The sequence below is a fragment of the Microcaecilia unicolor genome, chromosome 6 (assembly GCF_901765095.1).
Source record: "Microcaecilia unicolor chromosome 6, aMicUni1.1, whole genome shotgun sequence".
NCBI lineage: Eukaryota > Metazoa > Chordata > Amphibia > Gymnophiona > Siphonopidae > Microcaecilia > Microcaecilia unicolor.
This window is the reverse complement of record NC_044036.1, coordinates 345,397,284-345,420,654: the sequence shown is the minus strand read 5'-3', so window position 1 is coordinate 345,420,654 and position 23,371 is coordinate 345,397,284. Positions and strand designations below refer to the sequence as shown.

General features: G+C 41.6%; 1 protein-coding gene across 2 annotated transcripts in view; it reads right to left on the bottom strand.

Annotated features, from left to right (window-relative positions):
• The window catches only part of ASPSCR1 (ASPSCR1 tether for SLC2A4, UBX domain containing), a 141,639-nt gene that overhangs the window by 106,447 nt on the left and 11,821 nt on the right, over positions 1-23,371 (bottom strand). For both annotated transcript variants that reach the window (XM_030205175.1, XM_030205176.1), the window contains exons 3-7: positions 22,825-22,939; positions 15,354-15,454; positions 13,117-13,174; positions 4,112-4,185; positions 3,341-3,848 (exon numbers count right to left, since the gene is read on the bottom strand). In XM_030205175.1, the coding sequence (XP_030061035.1) occupies positions 3,341-3,848; positions 4,112-4,185; positions 13,117-13,174; positions 15,354-15,454; positions 22,825-22,939 (856 nt within the window). The remainder of the gene's footprint in view (positions 1-3,340; positions 3,849-4,111; positions 4,186-13,116; positions 13,175-15,353; positions 15,455-22,824; positions 22,940-23,371) is intronic.

Here is a 23,371-nt window from a genome sequence, read left to right as displayed (position 1 = left end):
AAGCAACAAAGGAACAGAGGGGTCACAGTAGGCTCAAGTAGATTACAACCTGTGACACTAGAGAATGAGTGGGGGCAAAGTTTGTCCTCATCTCATCCCCGTGAACTCTGTCCCTGTCCACAGAAGCCTCAAAACAGTTGATTTTATATTTAAATATTACTGTATTAAAAAGGAATATATTCTGAAAGTTCATTTATAAACAAAAATAGCAGATACATTCCACCCCATCTTCCCTCCCTCCCTCCCCCCCTTTCACAAACATTCCCTCCCCTATACTCCTTCCCTGCTCCACTTACAAAAGGTGCCAGAAAGGGCCCAACTGAGCGGTTATATCCCCTCCAAGCACAGCCACAGCAAACAAAAATGACCTTAAAAAGGTGGAGGATAAAGGATTTTTTTTTTTAACATTTATATCCCACATAATCCCAAGCAAACTCTGGTTCAATGTGCCTTGCATTTGAAAATAGAGAGACAGAATAATGGAATTTAATTATATCATGGGAGCAAGTAGATTGTTACATGTTTTAGACATAATCCAAGTTGAGATTAGCAACAGCATACCAAACTGGGTATTTAGAAGTCTCTTCTTTAAGGATGCTGCATCATATGTTCAGAAATCATAACCAAATGGACTATACCATATCTGTGGTATTGAGTGTTGAGTGGTTGTTCCCTTTAATACCACAGACATGGTATAGTCCATTAAAAAAAAAAAAAAACCACAAACAAAAACATGTGTTATAAGGTATTAACAATCAAACTATGACTTTTTGGGTGCAGAGACTGAAGATAGGAATCACTTCAGTTTCTTGGGGAGTTCTTTAGCATCTCTGGCCTCCCAGGTCACTAACAGACGTAGTTGGTTTCTCCAGTGCCAAAACTTTGGAGGTACCCAATATTACAATACACATTTACGTGCTACTAAGCTCAGCTTGCAAATAAGCACACTTTTGCCCTTAGACACACCACCAAAAGCACAGGGAAACTAGTCAAAAGCTCCCCCCTTTGTACCCTTAAGGGCACAAAGTGTGGGGGGGGGGGAGCTTTTCGATTGTTTCCTTGTTTTGAGTTCGAAGGGTCATAAGACCCGAGGCCTTTTGAGCAGTCTAGGATTGAGTGGGGTAAGGGGAAAGGGAGGGATGGAATGTTTCAGGACAGGAAGTTTACTTTTTTTTGTATAAGGAAAAAATACAGATATGCTGTTAAGTGTTTCCTTGATTTTCTCAGTAAAATTGTTTAAACATGAAAAACAAATGGAAGGAATTGTTTCACTCACAGAATAGTCAAACTCTGGAACTCGTTGCCAGAGGATGTAGTAACAGTGGTTAGTGTATCTGGGTTTAAACAGAGGTTTGGACAAGTTCCTATAGGAAAAGTCCAGAGTGTTATTGCACAGAGATCAGTAGCACAGAACGTTGCTACTAACTGGGTTTCTGTCAGGTACTTGTGACCTGGATTGACCAATGCAGGAAGCAGGATACTGGGCTAGATGGACCATTGGTCTGACTCAGTATGGCTATTCTTATCAAAAAAATTAACAATTCTGCATAGAACTAGCTATAATAAGAAAAACTTAGAAAATAAGCTCTACTCAGAGCTTATTTTCTAAATTTCTTATTCTTATCTTATGTCATTTTGGACCCAGTTGGTTGGTAAATTTAACAGAGGGATTTTAAATATACTGCCAACCACAAGTTTTTGTGGAGAAGAGGGGCTATATGACGTGATCAAAAGAAGACAAGAAAGATAGCACATGGGCTGCAGTGTAAGAAGGGGGAGTGAGTCGCTACAAGGAGACAATTGTTCCCCGTCCTCTGGTATCCCCCCCTTCTTCCCCTCTGTGTTTCACAATGCTCCCAACTCTGATCACCCTCTCTACCCAAGATCCATTTTCCCTGTATATACCCTCCTCCATTCTCAGCACCAAATCACTAAGGGATCCTTTTACTAAGCGGCGGTAAGACCACCCACCACATGCTTACTATGCGCCAACGTGGAGCTACCTTTGGCCCAAAGCAGACACTAGTGGTAGTTCCCCTCCCCCAGCGCACTGCCTTTCCAGTGCTAGCGAAAATAAAAAAAAAATATTTCCACAGGGGGTTACCATGGCCATGTCTTTTTTCAGACCTTTTACCTGCTGCAGTACATAAGTAATGACATACTGGGAAAAGACCAAAGGTCCATTGAGCCCTGCATCCTGTCCCCGACAGCAGCCAATCCAGTAAAAAGGGCCTCAGCGCACGTCCCCGCCGCTAGTGCAGGACCGTTTTTAACCACAGCTTAGTAAAAGGGCCGCTAGGATTCTACACCCTCCCCACTAAAAAAAATATCCAAAACAACCCTAATTGGGCACCCAAAAAATGTCAGAAAAAATTGAAATATAAGTAAACAATTTTACATTTATGAAACTGCTGTATAATGCAGAACAGGAACTGAGCTTAGTATGACAGAAAAACAAAGATAGTCACAATGTTATTTTCAGTTCTGTAATTGGACAAACGTAAAAACATTGTGAAGCTCAAAGGAACTTGTATACAACAAATGCACCCTGATCAGTCCCAGTACCTTCTTCGTACCCTCTGCTGTATTTGAGATTGTGTTGTGTATTTGTGCTGGATTGTCTGTTTAAATTATGTATCTTCTGTAGTCCGCCTTGTGTAAAGGTAGAAGTAAAACTAAACCACATCTGTTAAAGCAGCAAATACAGATCTCCAAATGGACCCCACAAACTTACCAGGAAAGAGAGTTTTAAGAATGAAACTGAACACACGAGCCGAGTTATTTCTGATAAGCTATAAACAATTCAATATCCATAAATTAATTAAAAGTAACGCAATGGAAACAGCTCCATGGTGGCACACAAGAGAAAAAGCCTTGTGTCTCGAGTTCACCCTCCAGTAGCGTAACATAGAGTAGTATTTTCAGAGATACTGTGAGCTAGCAGCACACTCTCTAGGCAAAATATGACTTACACATCTCATCGCCTTCCCCACAGTTCAACACTGCACCCTTCAACCACAGAGCAAGACCAACATCCCCAGTACCCAAAAATGCACCTCTCTCCCGACAGGAGTAGTTTGGGACAGTGCCCCCCCCCCCCCCCCCCCCCCTCCATACATTATAGGCTCCATTTTCCACTGCCAATGGCTTTACCTTTGCCCCTCAAAACAAAAAAAACAGGCAAATTACAACTATGCCCCTCCCCAAACAGAAAATGAACCATCTCCTCCCCAATCACTAGCCTTCCCTCAGGAATAATCACACTCTTCTTCCCCTCCCTCTCTCCCCCCCCCCAACCCCCCAACCAGATGCCAGAACACTTTTCTGTTCCTATTCTCACCTGCAGTCCATCCTGCTCTTCCAGGCTGCCTTTTGTCTTTTTTGGCTTCGAAGGACCACCAGGGCTAGAAACAGAGGTTGGAAGGTTCACTGAAGGTGGCACATCACACTCAGTATTCACAGAGGCACCACCAAGGCGCTGCCCAACCCCAAAGAAAGGGACAAAAGATGATTTAGAACTTGCCGCTTCTGCAGCCTCCTGGGGTGGCAGTTGGCCAACTTCACTCGCCAACTCTCTTGCCTCTTCTTTGAATGAAAGAGCAAGTGAATCATCATCATCATCACGTCTACAGATCTGTCCAGACTTCAAAGGGATGTGTTGTGTCTGGGGCATTAAGGTTCTTCCATCATCCGCATGAGAGCAACACAGCAATTTGGCATCCTGCTCCCCAGCTGTTTCTGAGAATTCTCCAGGACCTGGGCTGGATTCCCTAACTATCCCAAAGGGCTCTTCAGAAACATGTGCCATGACCTTTGGTTCATTTGGATTGGCAGTCTTCATTACAAACCTAGAAGCCAGACAAAAAGATTTTAAAAATTCAAGGGGAAAAATTCTGAAACTAGAAGTAGCTTAACAATTACTTCACTAAGCCAAGGAGCACAGAACCCAAACTGATTTAACTGAAATACATTTTGAGACATTAACTTAAAGGAAAGCATGATTTCTAAGTAATTGGAGGAACTAGAGTGCTTGCCTTCAAAAAATGTACAGAACTGCAAAAAGGGTAATTTAAAAGACACTGCTACATGACTTCACATGCTGTCTCCTGACCTGAGAACTGCATTTCCTCCAGTCAGTCCCAAGGATTTCAGGGTTGCCTTCCGCAGTTCAGCTTCCCCCTTGACCTACAAAAAGAACAGGTAGAAGTAGAACATACTAGAGCCCCTGGATTCAACCAATTCAACTCTTTTTAAAAAGTGACAACTCTGCCTGCTCCCCACTGAATCGCACACCATCCTGAACAGTAGGAAAAGTCTAGTACCCCATCAAGGGCCCAATTCCACACAAACAACGGTAGAACTATAGTTCCATTTGTTCTTAGGTTCGAGGAAGGAGGGCCCTACACTCACAAACTGCATGCATTTCTTATAAGGGACTTCCTACTTTGCCCCTGCTCCCTCCACACCTAAGTGCCCCATTCCAAATCACTGAATAACTTGGAAATAGAAAAAAAAAAAAAAAAAGTTCTCTCTTCCCTACCAAGGCCAATCATCACAGGCTAGTGTAACTGGCTATAGCCAGAATTAGAGGATAGAAGCATCCACTGAAGCCTTATCACGCTGATAAATGCAGAGATTGAGGGCACTGCAAAAACATCAGCTGACCACACAAAGCAGATTTCACACTGACAAAATGTTTTCCAATAAAATACTACACTGAAGTTGAAGAAAGCGCAGCTGAAACAATCAGCATTTATGAAGGATGGACAATGGAGCACAGAATAAAAACTATCTCTGGACATGTCAACCAGAGCATACAATTCTAAGAACAAATCATTTTTTTGCAGAGATAAAGATCAGTCTGCAGTCCGTAGCAGAATTATGAAATTGGATAAGCTGTTAGAACCAGCCGTACCAGCTCAATTTATTCATTAGTAGGTTCTATCTTGAAAAACGTTATGGGAGAGAAGATGGAAGAGTTCTGAGAGATTCCTGGTCTGAACGCATAAGAGGAAAGCAGGGTACCACTGCCATGTGGGAGAAGAAGAGAATTTAAAAGATCACCGTTTCCATACTGACTGGACCAAACAACAATCCACTTATATGGGTAAACTATAAACATCAGAATGTGATGTTTATACAGGGCTAACCTGACAGCCATGTGATTGCACATATGAGGAGAATGAGAAACAGCCTCTGCCCCTAACAGGAATCTCACTGGAATAGCAATTTATCACTTACATTTACTTACGTCTGAGGTTACAATCAGATCTTTTAGCAGGAACTTTGCATAAAGTATGAGTAACTAGAACTGCTGACCACTGTAAACAGTGTGAGAAAGGATCTTAGATAGTGCTGGGGAGGAGCCGGTCATCTTGGTACATGTGGAAGGGAGGTTCCGGGAGCCAAATGGACAAATTAGACCTTACCTGCTAACTTGCTTTCCTTTAGTCCCTCCGGACCGGCCCAGAATGTTGACTGATGAGTTGTGCACGCCTTCCAGCAGGTGGAGATTGAGAAAAAAAAAAAAAAAAAACTAAACTCTAGAGAGCCAATAAGAGCCCTTGGCAACAAGAGGAAGATCCAGTAACAAAGTACCAAAGCAGAAGGAAGTAAAACAATAAGTAAATGGTCTGTGCATACGAAAGCCTGAGCAACCACTGGCACATTGTCAACGCAAGGTGTGTGCCACCAACAATAATGTGACCAATGACATGCCCCTGCATATCATGCACAAAAGGTTACATACTGAACCATAGAATTTGTGCTCTTTTTTCTTTAAACAATGAAACCAGAAACCAGCAACACAGCTCCCATGAAAACAATATCACTTAACTCTTGAAGACACAGAATACCTAAAGGGAGGGATCTGGGCCGGTCCGGAGGGACTAAAGGAAAGCAAATTAGCAGGTAAGGTCTAATTTCTCCTTCCTTAGCGTCCCTCCGGACCGGCCCAGAATGTGACTGATGGGAAGTAACAAAGCAGTAAGATTATGGGAGGGACCCTAAGCCCCGCTGTCAAAATGTATGCCCCGAAAACAACTTGCTGATGACTCAGGAGGTCCAATCGATATTGCTTAGAAAAGGAATGCAAAGACCACCAAGTCGCTGCCATAAAAAATGTCCTCCAGAGGCACCAGACAACGCTCTGCCCAAGAAGTAGCCCGACCTCTGGTAGAGTGAACCTTAACTCCTTCCGGAACAGCTTTCCCAGAAAGGGTAAGCTGATGCAATAATTTCCTTAAGCCAACGAGACATAGTGGGCTTAGAAGCCATAAGCCCTTTGCGTGAACCTCCGATGAGAACAAACAAACGATTGGACAGAAATCTCCTCCGCAGACTTGACATAATGCTTCAGAATTCTTTTGACATCCAAACACTTCAAGAAACGCTGCTCCTCAAACCCGGAGAAAGAACCTGTAACAGGCAACACTACCAGTTGAGATTAATGAAAACGAGTCAATACCTTGGGCAGAAAAGAAGTAACTGGTCTTAAAACCACTCGATTCAAGCTGAATTCCAAAAATGGAGACCTACACGAAAGAGCCTGCAACTCCAAAACTCTCCTAGCTGAGGCAATAGCCACTAAAAACAATGCCTTCAGGGTTAAGTCCTTCAAAGTACAAGAAGATAAAGGCTCAAAGAGAGGCTTGGTAAGAACCAAGAGTACCAAATTAAGATCCCAGCAGGGAAAAGAACAGCGAGACGGAGGATGCAGGAGGTTAATCTCTTTAAAAAACAGAACACATCCAGGTGGCTAGCCAGCGATCTTCCTTGAACATGACCTTGAAAGCACGACAGAGCTGCAATCTGCACTTTAAGAGAAGCCAAAACAAGGCCTTTGTCAAAACCATGCTGCAGAAAACCCAAAATGTGCAAGACGGACGTGCGAAAGGGAGCTATCCTGAGCTCCTCACACCATGCCTCAAAAATCCTCCAGGTCCGAACATAACTCAAAGAGGTAGAACACCGACAAGAGCGAAGCATAGTAGCAATTACCAACCAGAAACACAAACAGGTCAGCACACACATTCCTAAATCTCCACTACCCAAGCTGCAAAGGACTAAAATATAAAACATATGAATCCAGCTTCTCCTATATAAGCACACAAATATGGAATGCAGTACCAAACATCACGAAAACAATGCATTACCTAACAATCTTTCGGAAATCATTAAAGACCAATCTGTTCAAGAAGGCTTACCACAACGATCCAACCTAAACAACCAAACCCTACAACACAACGAAACTTGTACCAGAACAGGACACTCAATTCTTCCTCCTCAACTACCTACGACACTATGTTACTCATGAACTTTAACGCAATTACCACTCTGTATTTCTGATACCGGAATTGGCATTCGCCATCACGGTACTATGTAAGCCACATTGAGCCTGCAAATAGGTGGGAAAATGTGGGATACAAATGCAACAAATAAATCAAATAAAAAAATAAGGTTCATTGTGTAACATACACTATGGAATCGTAGAGAGGAAGAGTTATTTTATTACGAGCTTTGGTTTCGTTGTGTTGCAGGGTTCAGGCATCTAAGTTGGGTTGGTAGGGTATGCCTTTTTGAACAGGCTAGTTAATGATTTCCAGAATTTTAGGTGGTCATACATTGTTTTCACAGCTTTTGGTAATGCATTCCATAGTTGTGTGCTTATGTAGGAAAAGCTATATGCACAAGTTGATTTGTATTTGAGTCCTTTGCAGCATGGGTAGTGGAAATTTAGGTATGTTCATGTTGATCTTATTGTGTTTCCGGCTGGTAGGTCTATGAGGTCTGTCATGTGTCCAACGGCTTCGCCGTAGATTTTATGAACCAGGGTGCAGATTTTGAAAGCAATACGTTCTTTGATTGGGAGCCAGTGCAGTTTTTCCTCGGAGGGGTTTGGTGTTTTGAAATTACATTTTTCCAAATATGAGCCTGGCTGCTGTGTTTTGAGCGGTTTGAAGTCTCTATGATTTGTTCTTTGCATCCCGCATAAATTCCATTGCAGTAGTCTACATGGCTTAGTACCATTGATTGTATCAGGCTGCGAAATGTTTCCCTGGAAGAATGGTTTCATGCATTTGAGTTTCCACATTGAATGGAATGTTTTCTTTGTTGTAGATTTCACTTGGTTCGCTAGTGAGAGATTACGGTCGATTGTAACGCCGAGAATTTTCATGCTGTCTGAGATGGGAAGGGTGTAACCTGGGGTGTTTGTGTTTGTGTGTTTGTTCGTATTGGTTTGGGATGAGATGAGACAGTGTGTTTTATCTATGTTGAGCTTTAGTTGGAATGCATTTGCCCATGAGTCCATGATGTTCAAGCCGAGCTTGATTTCGTTGGTGATTTCTGCCAGATCATGTTTTTAAGGAATGTATATTGTGACATCGTCTGCATTGATGTAAGGGTTAAGGCCATGGTTGGCTAAGGACTTGGCTAGTGGGGTCATCATTAGGTTGAAAAGGATCGGTGATAGTGGTGATCCTTGATGTACTCCCCAGTCTGTTTCCACGGTGATATATGTTTGAGCTTGATTTCACTTGATATGTTCTAGTGGTTAGGAAACCCTTGATCCAATTTAGTATATTTCTGCCAATCCCGAAGTAATCTAGGAGTCTTAGTAGTATTTTTACCATGTCGAATGCACTAGATATGTCGAATTGGAGAAGTATGCTTTTGCCTGTTGCTATTTCCTGCTTGAATTTGGCTAGGAGAGTAATTAGTACTGTTTATAGAGATTTCACTCAGTTTCTCCGACTCATCAGCTTTGAATACCATTTCTGGCACCGGTAGCGCTCCCAAATCTTCCTCAGTGAAGACCGAAGCGAAGAATTTAATCTCTCCGCTGTGACTGTCTTCCTCGATTGCCCCTTTTACCCCTCTGTCATCTAGCGGTCCAACTGATTCTTTTGCTGGCTTCTTGCTTTTAATATACCTAAAAATAAAAATAGTGTGATTTTGCCTCCAATGCAATCTTTTTTTCAAAGTCCCTCTTTGCCTTCCTTATCAGTACTTTGAATTTGACTTGCCATTCCTTATTTTCAGTTGGATCCTTCTTCCATTTCCTGAAGGATTCTCTTTTAGTTCTAATAGCTTCCTTTACCTCACTTTTTAACCATGCTGGCTGTCGTCTGGTCTTCCTTCCTCCTTTTTTAATACATGGAATATATTTGGCCTGGGCTTCCGGATGGTATTTTTGAACAGCATCCACACCTGATGTAAATTTTTGACCTTCGCAGCTGCTCTTCTAAGTTTTCTTTTTTTTTTTTTCACCGTTCTCCTCATTTTATGTTTGTGCAGCACTGCGTATGCCTTGTAGCGCTATAGAAATGCTAAATAGTAGTAGTAGTAATTTTATCATAGTCTATTTTTTGAAAGTTAAATACTAACATATTGGATTTCCTGTGTGTTACTACTACTAAACACTTCTAAAGCACTACTAGGGTTACAGAGCGCTGTACAGTTTAACAAAGAAGGACAGTCCCTGCTCAAAGGAGCTTACAATCTAATGGAAAAAAAATGTGCGGTCAATCAAATTGGGGCAGTCTAAATTTCTTGAATAGAGGTAAAATGGTTAGGTGCCGAAGGCGACATTGAAGCAGATATCAGATCTGATCATATTATGGTCACCGTTGTCAAGCGGCCCTAACACCATAACATCCTGCACCTTCTCGATGCCGATGCACTCCTAGTGGATGTTGAAGTCTTGGCAGCCATTAAGGTCAATGCACTGGTCTTCGAAGAGCCAAAAAGTCTCTCCCGTCGCACCTGCCACGCCCTCTGTCTTCAGCTGCATTTTCAAACAGAGAGAACAAGAGAGTTAGGCTCATGGTTAGGCCCAAGATTGCAGGTCTGTCATGGAAGTCACCCGATTACATTGGGAGCAACTTTTGAATCCTCTGGGGGTCTTCTGGGACATCGAGAAAAGAATTGTGTCCAAATGAAGCTCCTCAGCTGTGAGCAGTAAAAAGGAGCAACATTCAAATTGAGGTTGATGCTCTGGTTTAAATGACCTAGCAACTTACAAAATGAAAGGAAGTCTTAAGTGCCAAAATAAAACCCTATGAAAATTAAATGGAAAAACTAAAATAAGGAAAAAAATGGAAAATATGGGGGGGGGGGGGGGGGGGGGGGGAGAGGAGAAAAATACCTGCATGTGAAGGCACTGCGAATGAGAGAGAAAATATGCACCGAGAGAACACGATGATGTGTCCTCCCTGCTCTGTGGAAATCTTTTTTTTTTTTTAAACCATGTTATTTTCATGTATACACTCGACAGTAAGGAAAACAGTTCTAATACAGCAAAATTACTAACCAATAACTGCCATAACAGGTTCCTTCCAGTCAACCCCATCATGCTTATTTCATCCCCCCTCCCCCTCCCTTCCCCTTTCAGTATCTTATCAAATCTACCTTTCGCAACACTGCTGCTCTGTGGAAATCTAAGACTGAAGAACCTACACTCATGCATCGGGCAAGAAGGCACCAGCACATGCTAGAAAGTTCTGTTAATATCACTAGTTAGTGTCTGCACTGGGCTCTGTCAGATGTCTCAGCTGTGAGAATATAATGGAGATCGAGGTCTACAAAATCCTGAGTGTTGTAGAATGGGTAAGAGTGAATTGATTTCTCACGCTTTCAAGAAGTACAAAGACCAGGGGACACTCAATGAAATTATATGGAAATACTAAAATAGGAAGACATTTTTTCACTCAAAAACTAGTCAAGCTCTTGAACTGATTGCCAGAGGATGTGGTAACCGTGGTCAGTGTATCTGGGCTTGAAAAAGGTTTGGATAGGTTCATAGTCAGTTATTGAGAGGGACATGGGGAATGTTGCTACAAATTGGGTTTGTCAGCTGTATGTATATATGATCTGGATTGGCCACTGCTGGAAGCAGTATACTGGACTTGGGGAAAATCCACTATTTCTGGGATAAGCAGTATTGAATGTTTTGTACTTTTTTGGGATCTTGCCAGGTATTTGTGACCTGGATTGGCCACTGTAGGAAACAGGATGCTGGGCTTGATGGACCTTTGGTCTTTCCCAGTATGGCAATACTTATGTACTTATGACTAGATGGACCTCCGTCTGACCCAGTATGGCTATTCTTATGTACTTATGCTTGTCCTCAGAAAAATAAAGATGGGTAGTCTGGAGCTGTAGGGAGCCCAGAGGTTCCAAGTTCAAGGTCAATTATAACAAATATTGATGAATTTTACAAGATAATAGTTTTTAATTAGGGGGATAAGGTGGACAAGTAGACAAGGTGCATTAGGGAGACATATGAAGGCAAAATTATATCAGTTATCGAGATAAGGGTAGGGGGGCAAGGAACAAACAAAATGATAAAGATCAGGTAAAGATACATCAAATCAAGTAAAATAAAAGTTGCACCCCTGAAGGCTGCAACAAGTTGGCTGCCCAGGGGTGATGACAGACGACTGCACTGATGAGCTCGGCACTCTACCAGGTCCAGTCCATGAACCGGAAACCTGGGAGCAAGGCCACAAAAACAGCCAAATCGCTATTTTCAAAACCTATTACATATTTTTCTGTGCTGTTAGTTTGCAGTGCGTCCAAGTCTCAGGGGGGCATATTAAGGATGGGATTTGGGTGTTCCTAACACGGATATTTTTCAGCCATAATGGAATAAAACCAAACCGTCCAAGACTAAAGCTAAGACGTTTTGAGCTAGACCTGTTTTTAGAATAAGGCACAAAAAGTGTCCTAATTGAATCCAAATGACCACTGGAGGGAATTACTATTTAACATTTTCTAGAGCGCTACAAAGTGTACGCAGCGCTGTACAAACACAGAAGAAAGACAGTCCCTGCTCAAAGAGCTTACAATCTAATAGACAAAAAGTAAAGCATTTAAATTTAAAATATTTAAGCAGTCAAGCACAAGAGAACAGTCACAGAAGGACAGAAGATGTTGAAGGGTGGTCAGTGTGATTAGGTGTAACTCTGGTTGGAGTAGTGGGAGAAGGTGATAGAAGAATAGAAATGGGTGAGGTAAAGTAATGAGTGGGTTGATAGGGTTGAATTAGGGATGACCTCCCCTTACTCACCCAGTAGTCACTTGACCCCCTCAAACTCCCCACAAATGTGATTAAAAACATTACTTGCCAGTCCATTAGAGAAGTAAGCAGGTCCCTGGAGTATAGTCTAGTAGTGGGTGCAGTGCATTATGGAAAATGGACTAAGGTCCATACCCCCCCCCCCCCCCTCCTACCTGTTACACCTGTGATGGAAACTGTGAGCCCTCCAAAACTCACCAGAAACCCATTGTGCCCACAAATAAGTGCCCTCTTCACCCATAAGGGTTACTGTAGTGTTGTACAATTAGGTGTAGTGGGTTTTGGGTTTTATGTAAAACGTCCAAGTCGGACTTACGACATCATATCGAAATTCTCCTCTATACAAGAGCTCAAGGAGCTGAAGAATGTACGTACAACGTTTATTCATTATCTTGGATCTGGTGGTACTTGTGCGACTTTTTGGCATTTGGTTTTATCTTTCACATTATGACAATTACCAGTGCTAGAGTGATTTCATTTACTCTACTTCTAATTTATATTTGATACAAGAACTAAATGCCCATCTGTCTCAGCATCCTGTTCCCAAAACCTGAAGGTACATCTATAGTAAAACATGGACATTTCCCTATTTCACAGATGACGGAAATACTGAATACAGCTCACTGCTCTCAGTTCAAAGATTATAAATCAGAACACAAGAGTCAAGATTTATGAAAAGGCAACAGCTGTTGTAATTCTTGTGACATTAAGAAGAGCTTCGTTCAGAGCTGGTTCCTCCTTTCTAATTGCAGATGGAACAGAGCTACGTCCACAAAATGTGGGTTGTGCTCTATAGAGCCTGGGGACTATTAACCTTTCCTTTTCACATACAGTTTATGCTTCACCCGTGTTGCTTGGCTTTAAGACAATCGCTGGATTTTGTCAAGCACTATACACAGACATGAGCATGTGAGATTTACCTTCAAGGCTCACGTACGAGTCAAGTCAACTAAGCCTCCGTCTACTAGCCCACTTGCCACTTGACTCCATGCCCATGTACTATCAACCCCCCCCACACACACAGAGGCTCCCCTTACCTCATCTCTCATGTACAAACAGCTTGGAGTTGATTCACATGATTGATTCACAGTCATTCTGCAAAATACAAATATAGCTGAGGTAACATGACCTAGGGAATCTGATAACAGAGAACTCTCACCTCTTTCAGCCTTCCAGTTTCAGACGGAAGAAGCCATTCTACACCCCCCCCCCCCCCCCACACACACACACACACACACACGAGACACCAATTAATGGGGCACAGAGGTACCCCAAGCCCTAGAATGTGTTAGTGATGCAGCTCATCCTCTAACAAGAATACAAGTATGGTTATGTTTGCTTAAAATTCTAAACTGCTTAGCTTTAAACAGGTCTACATTTTTTTTTTTTGGGAGACGGGGATAGTGCTGGGCAGACTTATACGGTCTGTGCCCTGAAAAGGACAGGTACAAATCAAGGTAAGGTATACACAAAAAGTAGCACATATGAGTTTATCTTGTTGGGCAGACTGGATGGACCGTGCAGGTCTTTTCTGCCGTCATCTACTATGTTACTATGTATATACATAAATTCAGGAATATGGAAAAACAATTCATTATGAATAAAACATTACAAAAAGGAAAAAAAAAACCAATTTTTAAGACCACAATATGGTTATCCAAGATCTAAGCAAATATTTATGAAATATCAAAGTAAACAAAAGTAGAAGGCAACTTCTATGAATACAGCCGATACATAGCATAATATTCAGGGTTTAACTCACTATTTCCTTACTAGAGACAAACTCAAAGTTTCTCAGGCTCAAAGAAAATATAATTTTGAGAGTTAAAGGCAACTACACATCGACAGGGATACTTAAAGTTCCACCGATATTTAACAGTCTGGATTTAAGCTGCAGAAAAGCTTTCCTCCTTTTTTTGAGTATCCCTGGATAAGTCCAGGAAAATTACGGGTCTACATTTTTTAAAAATAAAGTCTGTCACACATCTGCAATGCATGGAAGCTGACATATGCAGCAATTATACATCAGCAAAGAAGAATAAAGTTGTAATCAACTGAAAATGAAAATGTAGTTAGTTTATTAGTACTTGCTAAATTGTCTTAACTGACTGTGCAGAGTATAGTCTACATTAAAATAACCGAGTCTGGTGTACACACAAGGAAAGGAACTCGTGTTAATAAATCAGTTTGTTCACAAAGGGGATGGCCATGTCCCAGAGGTAAAGTCCCTAAACATACAGATCTGTAAAACAATGCAACACCATCTCAGCACAAGGTGAAGTTCCTCTGTACCGAAAGCTGGGCATTCAGAGGGGGAGTTATCAAAGTGGGTTACTCTTCAAACAGCTTATTATTTTAGCAAAGGCTCCCATTTTATGCATAAGTATTGCCACACTGGGACAGACCAAAAGTCCATCAAGCCCAGTGTCCCGTCCAGGTCACAAATACCTGGCAAGACCCCAAAAGTTCAATACATTTTATGCTGCTTATCCCAGAAATAAGCAGTGGATTTTCCCCATTGAGAGCCTGTGCTAAATAGCACAACTTAGTGTAAAATCAACTGTCCTAACTGTAGCTCAGGTTCATAACTCCTCCCTTACAGAGTTTCACACCCTTGTTTTAAATTGTAACCTTTCCTCTCCCCATTACTTATTTATAGCATTTATACCCCGCTCTTTCCTGCTCGATAGCAGGTTCAGTGCAGCTTACAATCATGCATATTTTCAAAGCACTTAGCCTTCTAAAGTTCCATTGAAACCTATGGAACTTTGGAAGGCTAAGTGCTTTGAAAATATGCCTCAATCAATGTATGGTTACAAAGTATCTCACAGATAATACAATGTATGGGTACAAAGTGTCATAGAGATAACACAATGTGTGGTTACAAAGTATCACAGGGATGACAAAGTATCTCAGAGATACTTATCCTTATGTATCCTGTACCTTATTGGTTTTGTACATTTTTCTTTTCCCCCTTATAAAACTTTTAAGCCTATGAACCACTTATTCCTTTTGAGAATCTGTGATATATCAAACTGAATCTTGAAGGATCTTCCAACTCTCTTTAGCACTAAAGTAAGTTTGACAGTCTACAGGTACTAATCTTTAACGGACTTCAAAAAGAAACTGACTGATTAGATATCAGCTATACCACAGTGGAGGCACATAAGTTATGCAAGGTGGAACTGCAACTAATTCAGAACACCAAGATCCATGGATTGCATAAGGCCTAAATCTCCTCAGAAGAAATGGTTCTGATTTAGAGTCAGATTACCTGGTCTGTGGAAAATGACAGAGAAGTTCCCAGAGTGTCTGCTCACAATGAAAGTCATCTTGTAATCGTGACCCATCTTCCAACAGAAATGCAATAGCCACCTATAAAAGCAGATCGAAACCATCACAACCATGAGGATCCACTAGCTGGAAGTCCTACCGTTATCTCAGGAAAAGAAACACAAAACATGCATTCAACTTTAAGATTCATACATTGCAGCATCAGAAACAAAAGTACTTCCCCCCCCCCCCCCCCCCCCCCCCCCACACACACACACACTACACAAATCTATTATTAGGTTTAGTGGGGGAAAAAACTGGAGGAAAGAAGCAAAAGGAAAATGGAATTATATTTCTAGATGCAAAAATATGGAAAATGCAAAATGTGCAGGAGAAGTTCCTTCCCTCAGGAACCACACAACATTAAAACCCATTCATCACTGCGAGAGGCTGCAGGCATCTCCTTACCAATCCATTTAAATCAATCCCAGGATTGAGGTCTGGTTTCTGGAGATTTCACCTTTTTGGCAGTAGCAAGACGCTAACAAAAAGGAGGAGATAGTTCTCCAGACTCTCTCACAGCTGCTTCAGTATAAGCCTATTTGGTAAATGTAACACTATTAAAAAAAAAATGGGGGAGGGAACCAAATGCCACTGGGTTCCAATAGCCAGATACACCACCATAGTTCCAAGACCCAGAGATATGACCCCCCACTGACCAGCCTAATCATGCTCCCTGCTTCCCTGGGCTATACGAGTCAGTCAGTGTGAAAGTCATATCCTTGACATCCAAGAGCCAGCCAGTCAAAACTGTGTAGTTTGGAAGGTAACATAACTCTTACATTTGTAAACAAGCGTGTGCCAAACTGCCGAAAAGCCAAAAAAAGTCATCAGTTCCAGGTTAAGCATCCCTTGAATCTCATCACCAGCATTTTGAAAAGGCACTTGCATGTTCATCTTGGGGTGGCCAGATAACCCATGGAAAAAAAAAAAAAAAAGGAAGCAGAAGCATTTCAGGGAAAGCAGCGGAAGAATTTTCAGCCTCACAGGAGCCAGGGAGCAGCCGAAGCATCCCTGAAGGCCTTGAAGGTAAGGAGAACATGTAAAAAAAAAAAAGGGGGGGGGGGGGGAAGGAGAAAAGGACTGCACAAAGGTGAAGTAAGCGAGGGGTATGGACTCCAACCAGCCCCAAACCCCAGCAAGCATATTTTGTCCCTGGCAATAAATTTTAGAAAACTCTATTAAGCCTCCACTATCCAGTTGAGAATATATATTCATATATGATATTCTATTAAAAGGAGGAAAAAAGACTCAATGTGCATAGGTGTTATAATACTTATCAGCACTCGAGCAATCCCGTTGACCAGTTCCTCAGTCTTAAGGGGATTTAATATTTATCATTGGCAAAAAACCTCCTTAGTAGGCATGCAGTACCAAGCAAGTTTGTAGGGAGTCTTTTATCTCTCTTCTTCGATCAGGCCTCTTCAAAAATCACGTACTGCATACACCTAAGATATATTGATCAAGCAAAGTAAACTTAACTTGTGTTTTATCAACTGAACCAGTTCTCTATGTTAGAGTAGCTTTCGTAGATCTGTTCCCTGTTAGGACCCTGAAGCAGCTATACTGTGTTAAACAGCACAGCGAAACGCTGGCCATCGTTGGTCAAGGGAGATCTGGATGTGGGAATCGTGGATTTCAGTTGATAAAGCAACACAAGCTAAGTTTACTTTGCTTGATCAATATATGTTATTAGGTGTATGCAGTATGTGATTTTTGAAGAGGGCTGATCGAAAAAGAGATAAAAGACGCCCTACAAAAACTTGCTTGGTACTGCATGCCTATTAAGGAGGTTTTTTGCCAATGATAAATATTAAATCCCCTTAAGACCGAGGAACTGGTCGACGGGATTGCTTGAGTGCCAATAGGGATTATAACACACCTATGCACTTTGAGGATTTTTTCCTCCTTTAATAGAATATGATCATATCTGAATATATATTTCTTCTCAACCGGATAGTGGAGGCTTAATTTACCTATTTGCTGCACTTGTATCCCACATTTTTCCACCTATTTGCAGGCTCAATGTGGCTTACAAAATGTTACGACATACACATTATAGAATAAGATACAGAGTATAATATTGATTTAGTTACTCCCACTACTTTGTGTATAATACATTTTAGAACCCATGTTTCTCCTCCTGCTGTTCTTGACAAAGAGGATCCATCCCAGCAACTATAGCTGCTTTATGGTGTTCCATCTTAGCAAAATCCTCTGCTCAGACACCAAATTCTTTTTAAAAAGCCTTACATTTCTTTTGAACTAGGATATATCTACGCACATGACTTCCATGAACATACTACGTAATTTGGTAGGTTTTACAGCCACTACAATATTAATGTTTGTCTCAAAAGAATGTAAACGTTTTTGAAAATAAGTTGACAAATGTTTCTACATACTAGGTTGTGCGTGATGAGCTAATTAACTACAGCATTGAATTTAAAAAATGGCCATGCTAGATGTGCTTTTAAGTATATCTTTTTAGAATGTTTTTATATTTAAAATTTCAAAACTACTTTAAAAATATTGCTCATTTTGAACTACAGAGGCATTTTACCAGTATCAATCTTCGAGCACTGTGGTGGACTTGACCTTTTTTTTTTTTTCTTCCTTTCCCCCTATTAAAAAAAGGGCCTTTCTTCCTTAGGACCTTGTGATGTTTTACAGAGAAGTTTAGTTGCATCTGTTAAATTTCTTTTCCCAAAACTCTACTAGACAAGTGCAAAAAGTGTGGGTTTATGCCACTTTGCCAGCAGATGGAATCAGAGGACCACAATTTGTTTTTCTTTTGCAGGTCAATTTGTTTTAGGGTTTGTTTTTGTTTCTTTTTTTAAGGGGGGGGGGGGAGGGTTATTGGAAATCTGCTATATACCACGTCATTTACGCAGACAAAAGTCAAAAGCAGTAAACAATTCACAACAAAATACAAAATTAAAGAGGTAGGACAGGAACTCCATTATACTACAGAATAGAATCATATCGTAACATTCATACCACGTATAAGGTAGCAAAGAAATTAAAACAGGTTAAACACGATATTAGCTTTTTATTTAAATTCCAAAGCAAAAGAAGTTCATAGCCTTGTATCAATTTGCATTATATTATATGCTATATTGGCAATTTAATAAAGATATTTCAAATTCGTTCCAAAAAACAGAGTATCACAATTTTTGTGACATTTATATTAAAGGAGTGCTGCAGCCAAGGCAATGGAACGGCTTTAAGCTTTGGGAAAACTTCGAAATGAATAAAACAACATAACACTCCCCCACCTCTAAGAAACAGGGGAGCCAAATAAAGAGAATCAGAGGAAACAAGATCAGCACAACCTCCGACATTCCAAGAGGGTTCTGGAGTAGTCTAACAGGACTCAAGGAAAGAAAATTTAAAGGCAAGACTAGACTTCTCCTTCCTTATCCTGCTACACACACACAAGCTGCACAAGAAGAGAAGTTTCACCCATCCCCAATGGAATTTGAAATATTTATAGCCCGCCTATTAAATGAGCACTCTGCTCCATGGATAAATCCTTATCTGTTCCCTTCTCCACTACTGCCAACTCCAGACTTTGCGCCTTCTGTCTCGCTGCACCCTACGCCTGGAATAAACTTCCTGAGCCCCTACGTCTTGCCCCATCCTTGGCCATCTTTAAATCTAGACTGAAAGCCCACCTCTTTAACATTGCTTTTGACTTGTAACCACTCACCTCCACCTACCCTCCTCTCCTCCTTCCTGTACACATTAATTGATGTGATTACTTTATTTTTGTCTATTAGATTGTAAGCTCTTTGAGCAGGGACTGTCTTTCTTCTATGTTTGTGCAGCGCTGCGTACGCCTTGTAGCGCTATAGAAATGCTAAATAGTAGTAGTAGAAAAAACCCCAAACAATAATCCAGTAAAAACATATACAAACAGAACAATAATCAAATAACTATCATCAAAACACAGGAACATGAAATTAAAAACACTAAATATGCCTGTGCAAACAATGCAAACATGTCAAATCTTTGCAGCACATATATTCTAACCCATACCCACCCGTTAAGTTCCATTCCATCCCCACAGGATTTGATTATTCACTTGCTCACATTTCCTCCCAACCCCAGCTGCCTCCTGTGGTTTTTTGGATAGTATTCACTATTCAACCAATGAGTGTTCCATTTGACAAAGGGGACCCAAGTAGATACACCAGTTGAATTATAACTATTTAAGGAACAAATTTCTCCAACACCCACATGAAAAATCAACTGCCCTCTAAGTTACCCAAATTTAAAATTGATAAGATTGAGCTGACTGAAACAGCCAGGTTTGCAGGGCTGGCTGAAATCAAGCCTGGCTGTTTCAGTCAGCTGAATCTATCAATTTAAATTTTACATATACCTATATCTAACTTTACGCTGAGAAGTAGCCACCCACAACGTTTTTACAAAAATGTTATGCCAACATCAAAAGAAATGCCAGAAGAGATGACAAAAGTTGAACTATCATTCTGGAAAGGGTTACAAAACTATTTGAAGAGGTCTGGGATTCCACTGAACCACAATGAGTCATTATCTCCAAATCAGAGAAGACTGGAACAGTGGTACAGCGACAACTCATCCAAGAAGTCATATCATCCCAGAAGAACATCCTTAGAATCGCAGCCTCTCTAGTCAGCGAAGATCAATGTTCATGGCTACAATAAGAAAGACTGAGCAAAAATGGGATTCATGGGAGAGTAGTAAGGTAGAAATCACAGTTATCTAAGAATGCCATCAATGCTCATCTCAAATTTGCAACAGACATACATCTGGAGGATGCCCAAGCCTTTTGGGGTAAGTCTATGGACAGATGAGTCAAAAGCAGAACTCTTGGAGAACACAGGTCCTGTTACGTCTGGCATAAAGCAAACACAGCATTCCACAGAAAGATCATAATAGCAAACACGGTGGTGGTGGTAGTGTGATGGTGTGGGGATGCTTTGATGCCTCAAGACCTGTAAAACTTGCCATTACTAAAGGAACTATTAATTCTGCACTGTACCAGAAAATTCTTAAACAGAATGACTGACTGGTCATCCATACGTGAGCTAAAGCCAAAGAGTAATGGTTTTGCAGCAAGACAATGATCCAAGATGCAAAAGCAATGTCTAAATGGCCAAGGAGAAACAAAATTAACGATCAGGATCGTTGCAGTCAAAGTCCTGACTTAAATACAATAGAGATGCTGTGGCAGGATCTGAAAAACGAGCAGTTCATGCATGAAAACCTACAAATGTGTGAATTAAAGCAGTTATGTAAAGAAGTGTGGGCTAAGATTCCTCAACAGAAATGTGAAAAACCAGTATCAAATTACAGGAAGCGTTTAGTTGACATTATTGCTGCTAAAGGGGATACAACCAGTTAAGATCAGGGGGCAGTTACTTTTTCATATATGTGATATAGGGACTGGATAACTTTTGTACCTTAAATAAATGAAGTAATTTAAAAACTGTTACACATTTATTCAGGTTCTCTCCATCTGATATTACATTTGGTTTAAAGACCAGAAACCATTCTGTGTGACATAGCAGCACAGTGATGTGAAAAAGCTTTATATCGCCTCTCTCATCCATTTAGACAGGGGAAATACAGAAGAATCCTCTCCTTTACGTATGAGGAGAGACTTGCTGAACTAAACATGTATACTCTGGAGGAAAGGAGAAACAGGGGTGATATGATACAGACGTTCAAATATTTGAAAGGTATTAATCCGCAAACGAACCTTTTCCGGAGATGGGAAGGTGGTAGAACGAGAGGACATGAAATGAGATTGAAGGGGGGCAGACTCAAGAAAAATGTCAGGAAGTATTTTTTCACGGAGAGAGTAGTGGATGCTTGGAATGCCCTCCCGCGGGAGGTGGTGGAAATGAAAACGGTAACTGAATTCAAACATGCGTGGGATAAGCATAAAGGAATCCTGTGCTGAAGGAATGGATCCTCAGGAGCTTAGTCAAGATCGGGAGGCGGGACAGACTTATACGGTCTGTGCCAGAGCCGGTGGTGGGAAGCGGGACTGGTGGTTGGGAGGCGGGGATAGTGCTGGACAGACTTGTACGGTCTGTGCCAGAGCCAGGGTTGGGAGGCAGGGCTGGGGAGGTGAGGATAGTGCTGGGCAGACTTACACGGTCTGTGCCAGAGCCGGTGGTTGGGAGGTGGGGCAGACTTATACGGTCTGTGCCCTGAAAAGGACAGGTACAAATCAAAGTAGGGTATACACAAAAAGCAGCAAATATGAGTTATCTTGTTGGGCAGACTGGATGGACCGTGCAGGTCTTTTTCTGCCGTCATCTACTATGTTACTATGTTTTTTTTTTTAAAGGGCTTTGGGACTTCCTAAATCTACAGATCACCCCTAAATTTGTGAAGGTATGTGCCAAGCTGTGGAACTGCAATAAGTCTTCAATCTCAGCATTTTGTCTACAGCAAAAACCATGTTCATTTCTTGCCTTTTTGATCTTCTATAACTAATTTCTACAGCACTGCAGACAAACACACGTCTGTTTTAATCATTCCAACAATAAGTAATTCCCTACTTATTTGACCCGTTTGTCTTAGACTAAGCTCTGTCAAGCAGGGGACGTCTCATTCGTGTTTCATATCCTGTGCTGCGTACGCCTAGTAGTGCTACAGAAATAAGTCACAGTAGACCCAATATAGTGTTAATCTAGTAGCTGGCCTTCAGTGGCATTCCTGCAGATGAAAGAGTGCTACACAGTGAACTCTCCCGAGACAGAAGCTAACTCCAGTCACATGACGGATAAAACTGTCATCTGCAGTGTGCACGTACCTGTCCCCATGCTCCCCCCTCCCCATTGCTCCTGCAGTACATTCTTACCTTTTAAATATTAACAAATTATTGATCATTTGATTTACTGTTACTTCATTTCCATTCCTATCCACACAGTTTTCATTTGCTGGGGGGGGGGGGGGGGGGGGGAGAGAAAAGAGAACACCTCACATTTCACTGGCACCTCTATAATCCTTATAACGAAGGAGCAGATACACACAAAACATTTATCAAAATTAGTAACCTTCAATCTCTAAAATTATGGACCCCATTCCCCCACCCATCATGAATCGAGGAAAGGAGAGGCTAAATGTGCAACCACCCAGAGGGCACCACCATACCATATGGAGACACCCGTACCCCTACGGTGACTGAAAAAGCTGTAAGGAACACTCTTGCATGAGCACATCAACTAAGAGTTCCCCACTGACCGCATTATTTGACAGGGTCTCTTCCTGCACTTGGCCCTCCCTCCAACTATCCATACCACTGGTTAGTTTTCCCAACAGAAGCAGAAAATTTTCCTTTACTCAGATCTCCACAATACTTGAAGCTCTTAATCCAACAAAGGTAATGGGGGGGGGGGGGGGGGGTGACATACCGAGCCTTCTGTCCCACCTCGCCAGCAGGGGGCAGCTATCATCTCCAGCTTGGCATTGTTTGGCAGATTGGCAAACCTCCACTGCACAGACAGATCCAACACCGTCCTTTGAAACCTATATAAAAAAAAAAAACACAAGCAAATGAAGACAGAAGCAGGAACTATGGGGAAAAAAAAAAAACACAATATTGAAACCTCAAAAGGGTAACAGGAGAGAATTACAGCAGCTTTTACAAACCACATCCTGGGCTTCAATCCTAGTAGAAATTAAACACTGGGACACGGTGCAACCTCATGGCTTGAACAGGGAGGTTGAGAGGCTGTGAGATTGCAAAGGGGGTTTGGGTCTAGGTATTGCAATACGTTGAGCAGCTACTTTAAGCAGGCATTTAGGGTTGATTGGAGGCGGGAGGGCCAGCTTTGTGGTTGTGTGGGAGTCTAGATTTTGACCAATAAGGAATGTGGGATGGGATTCTGACGTGGGCAGTGATGTCACATGCTCCGCGCTGTTGGAGGGAGGAGCATTGGTGTGGATCTGCCCGGGATT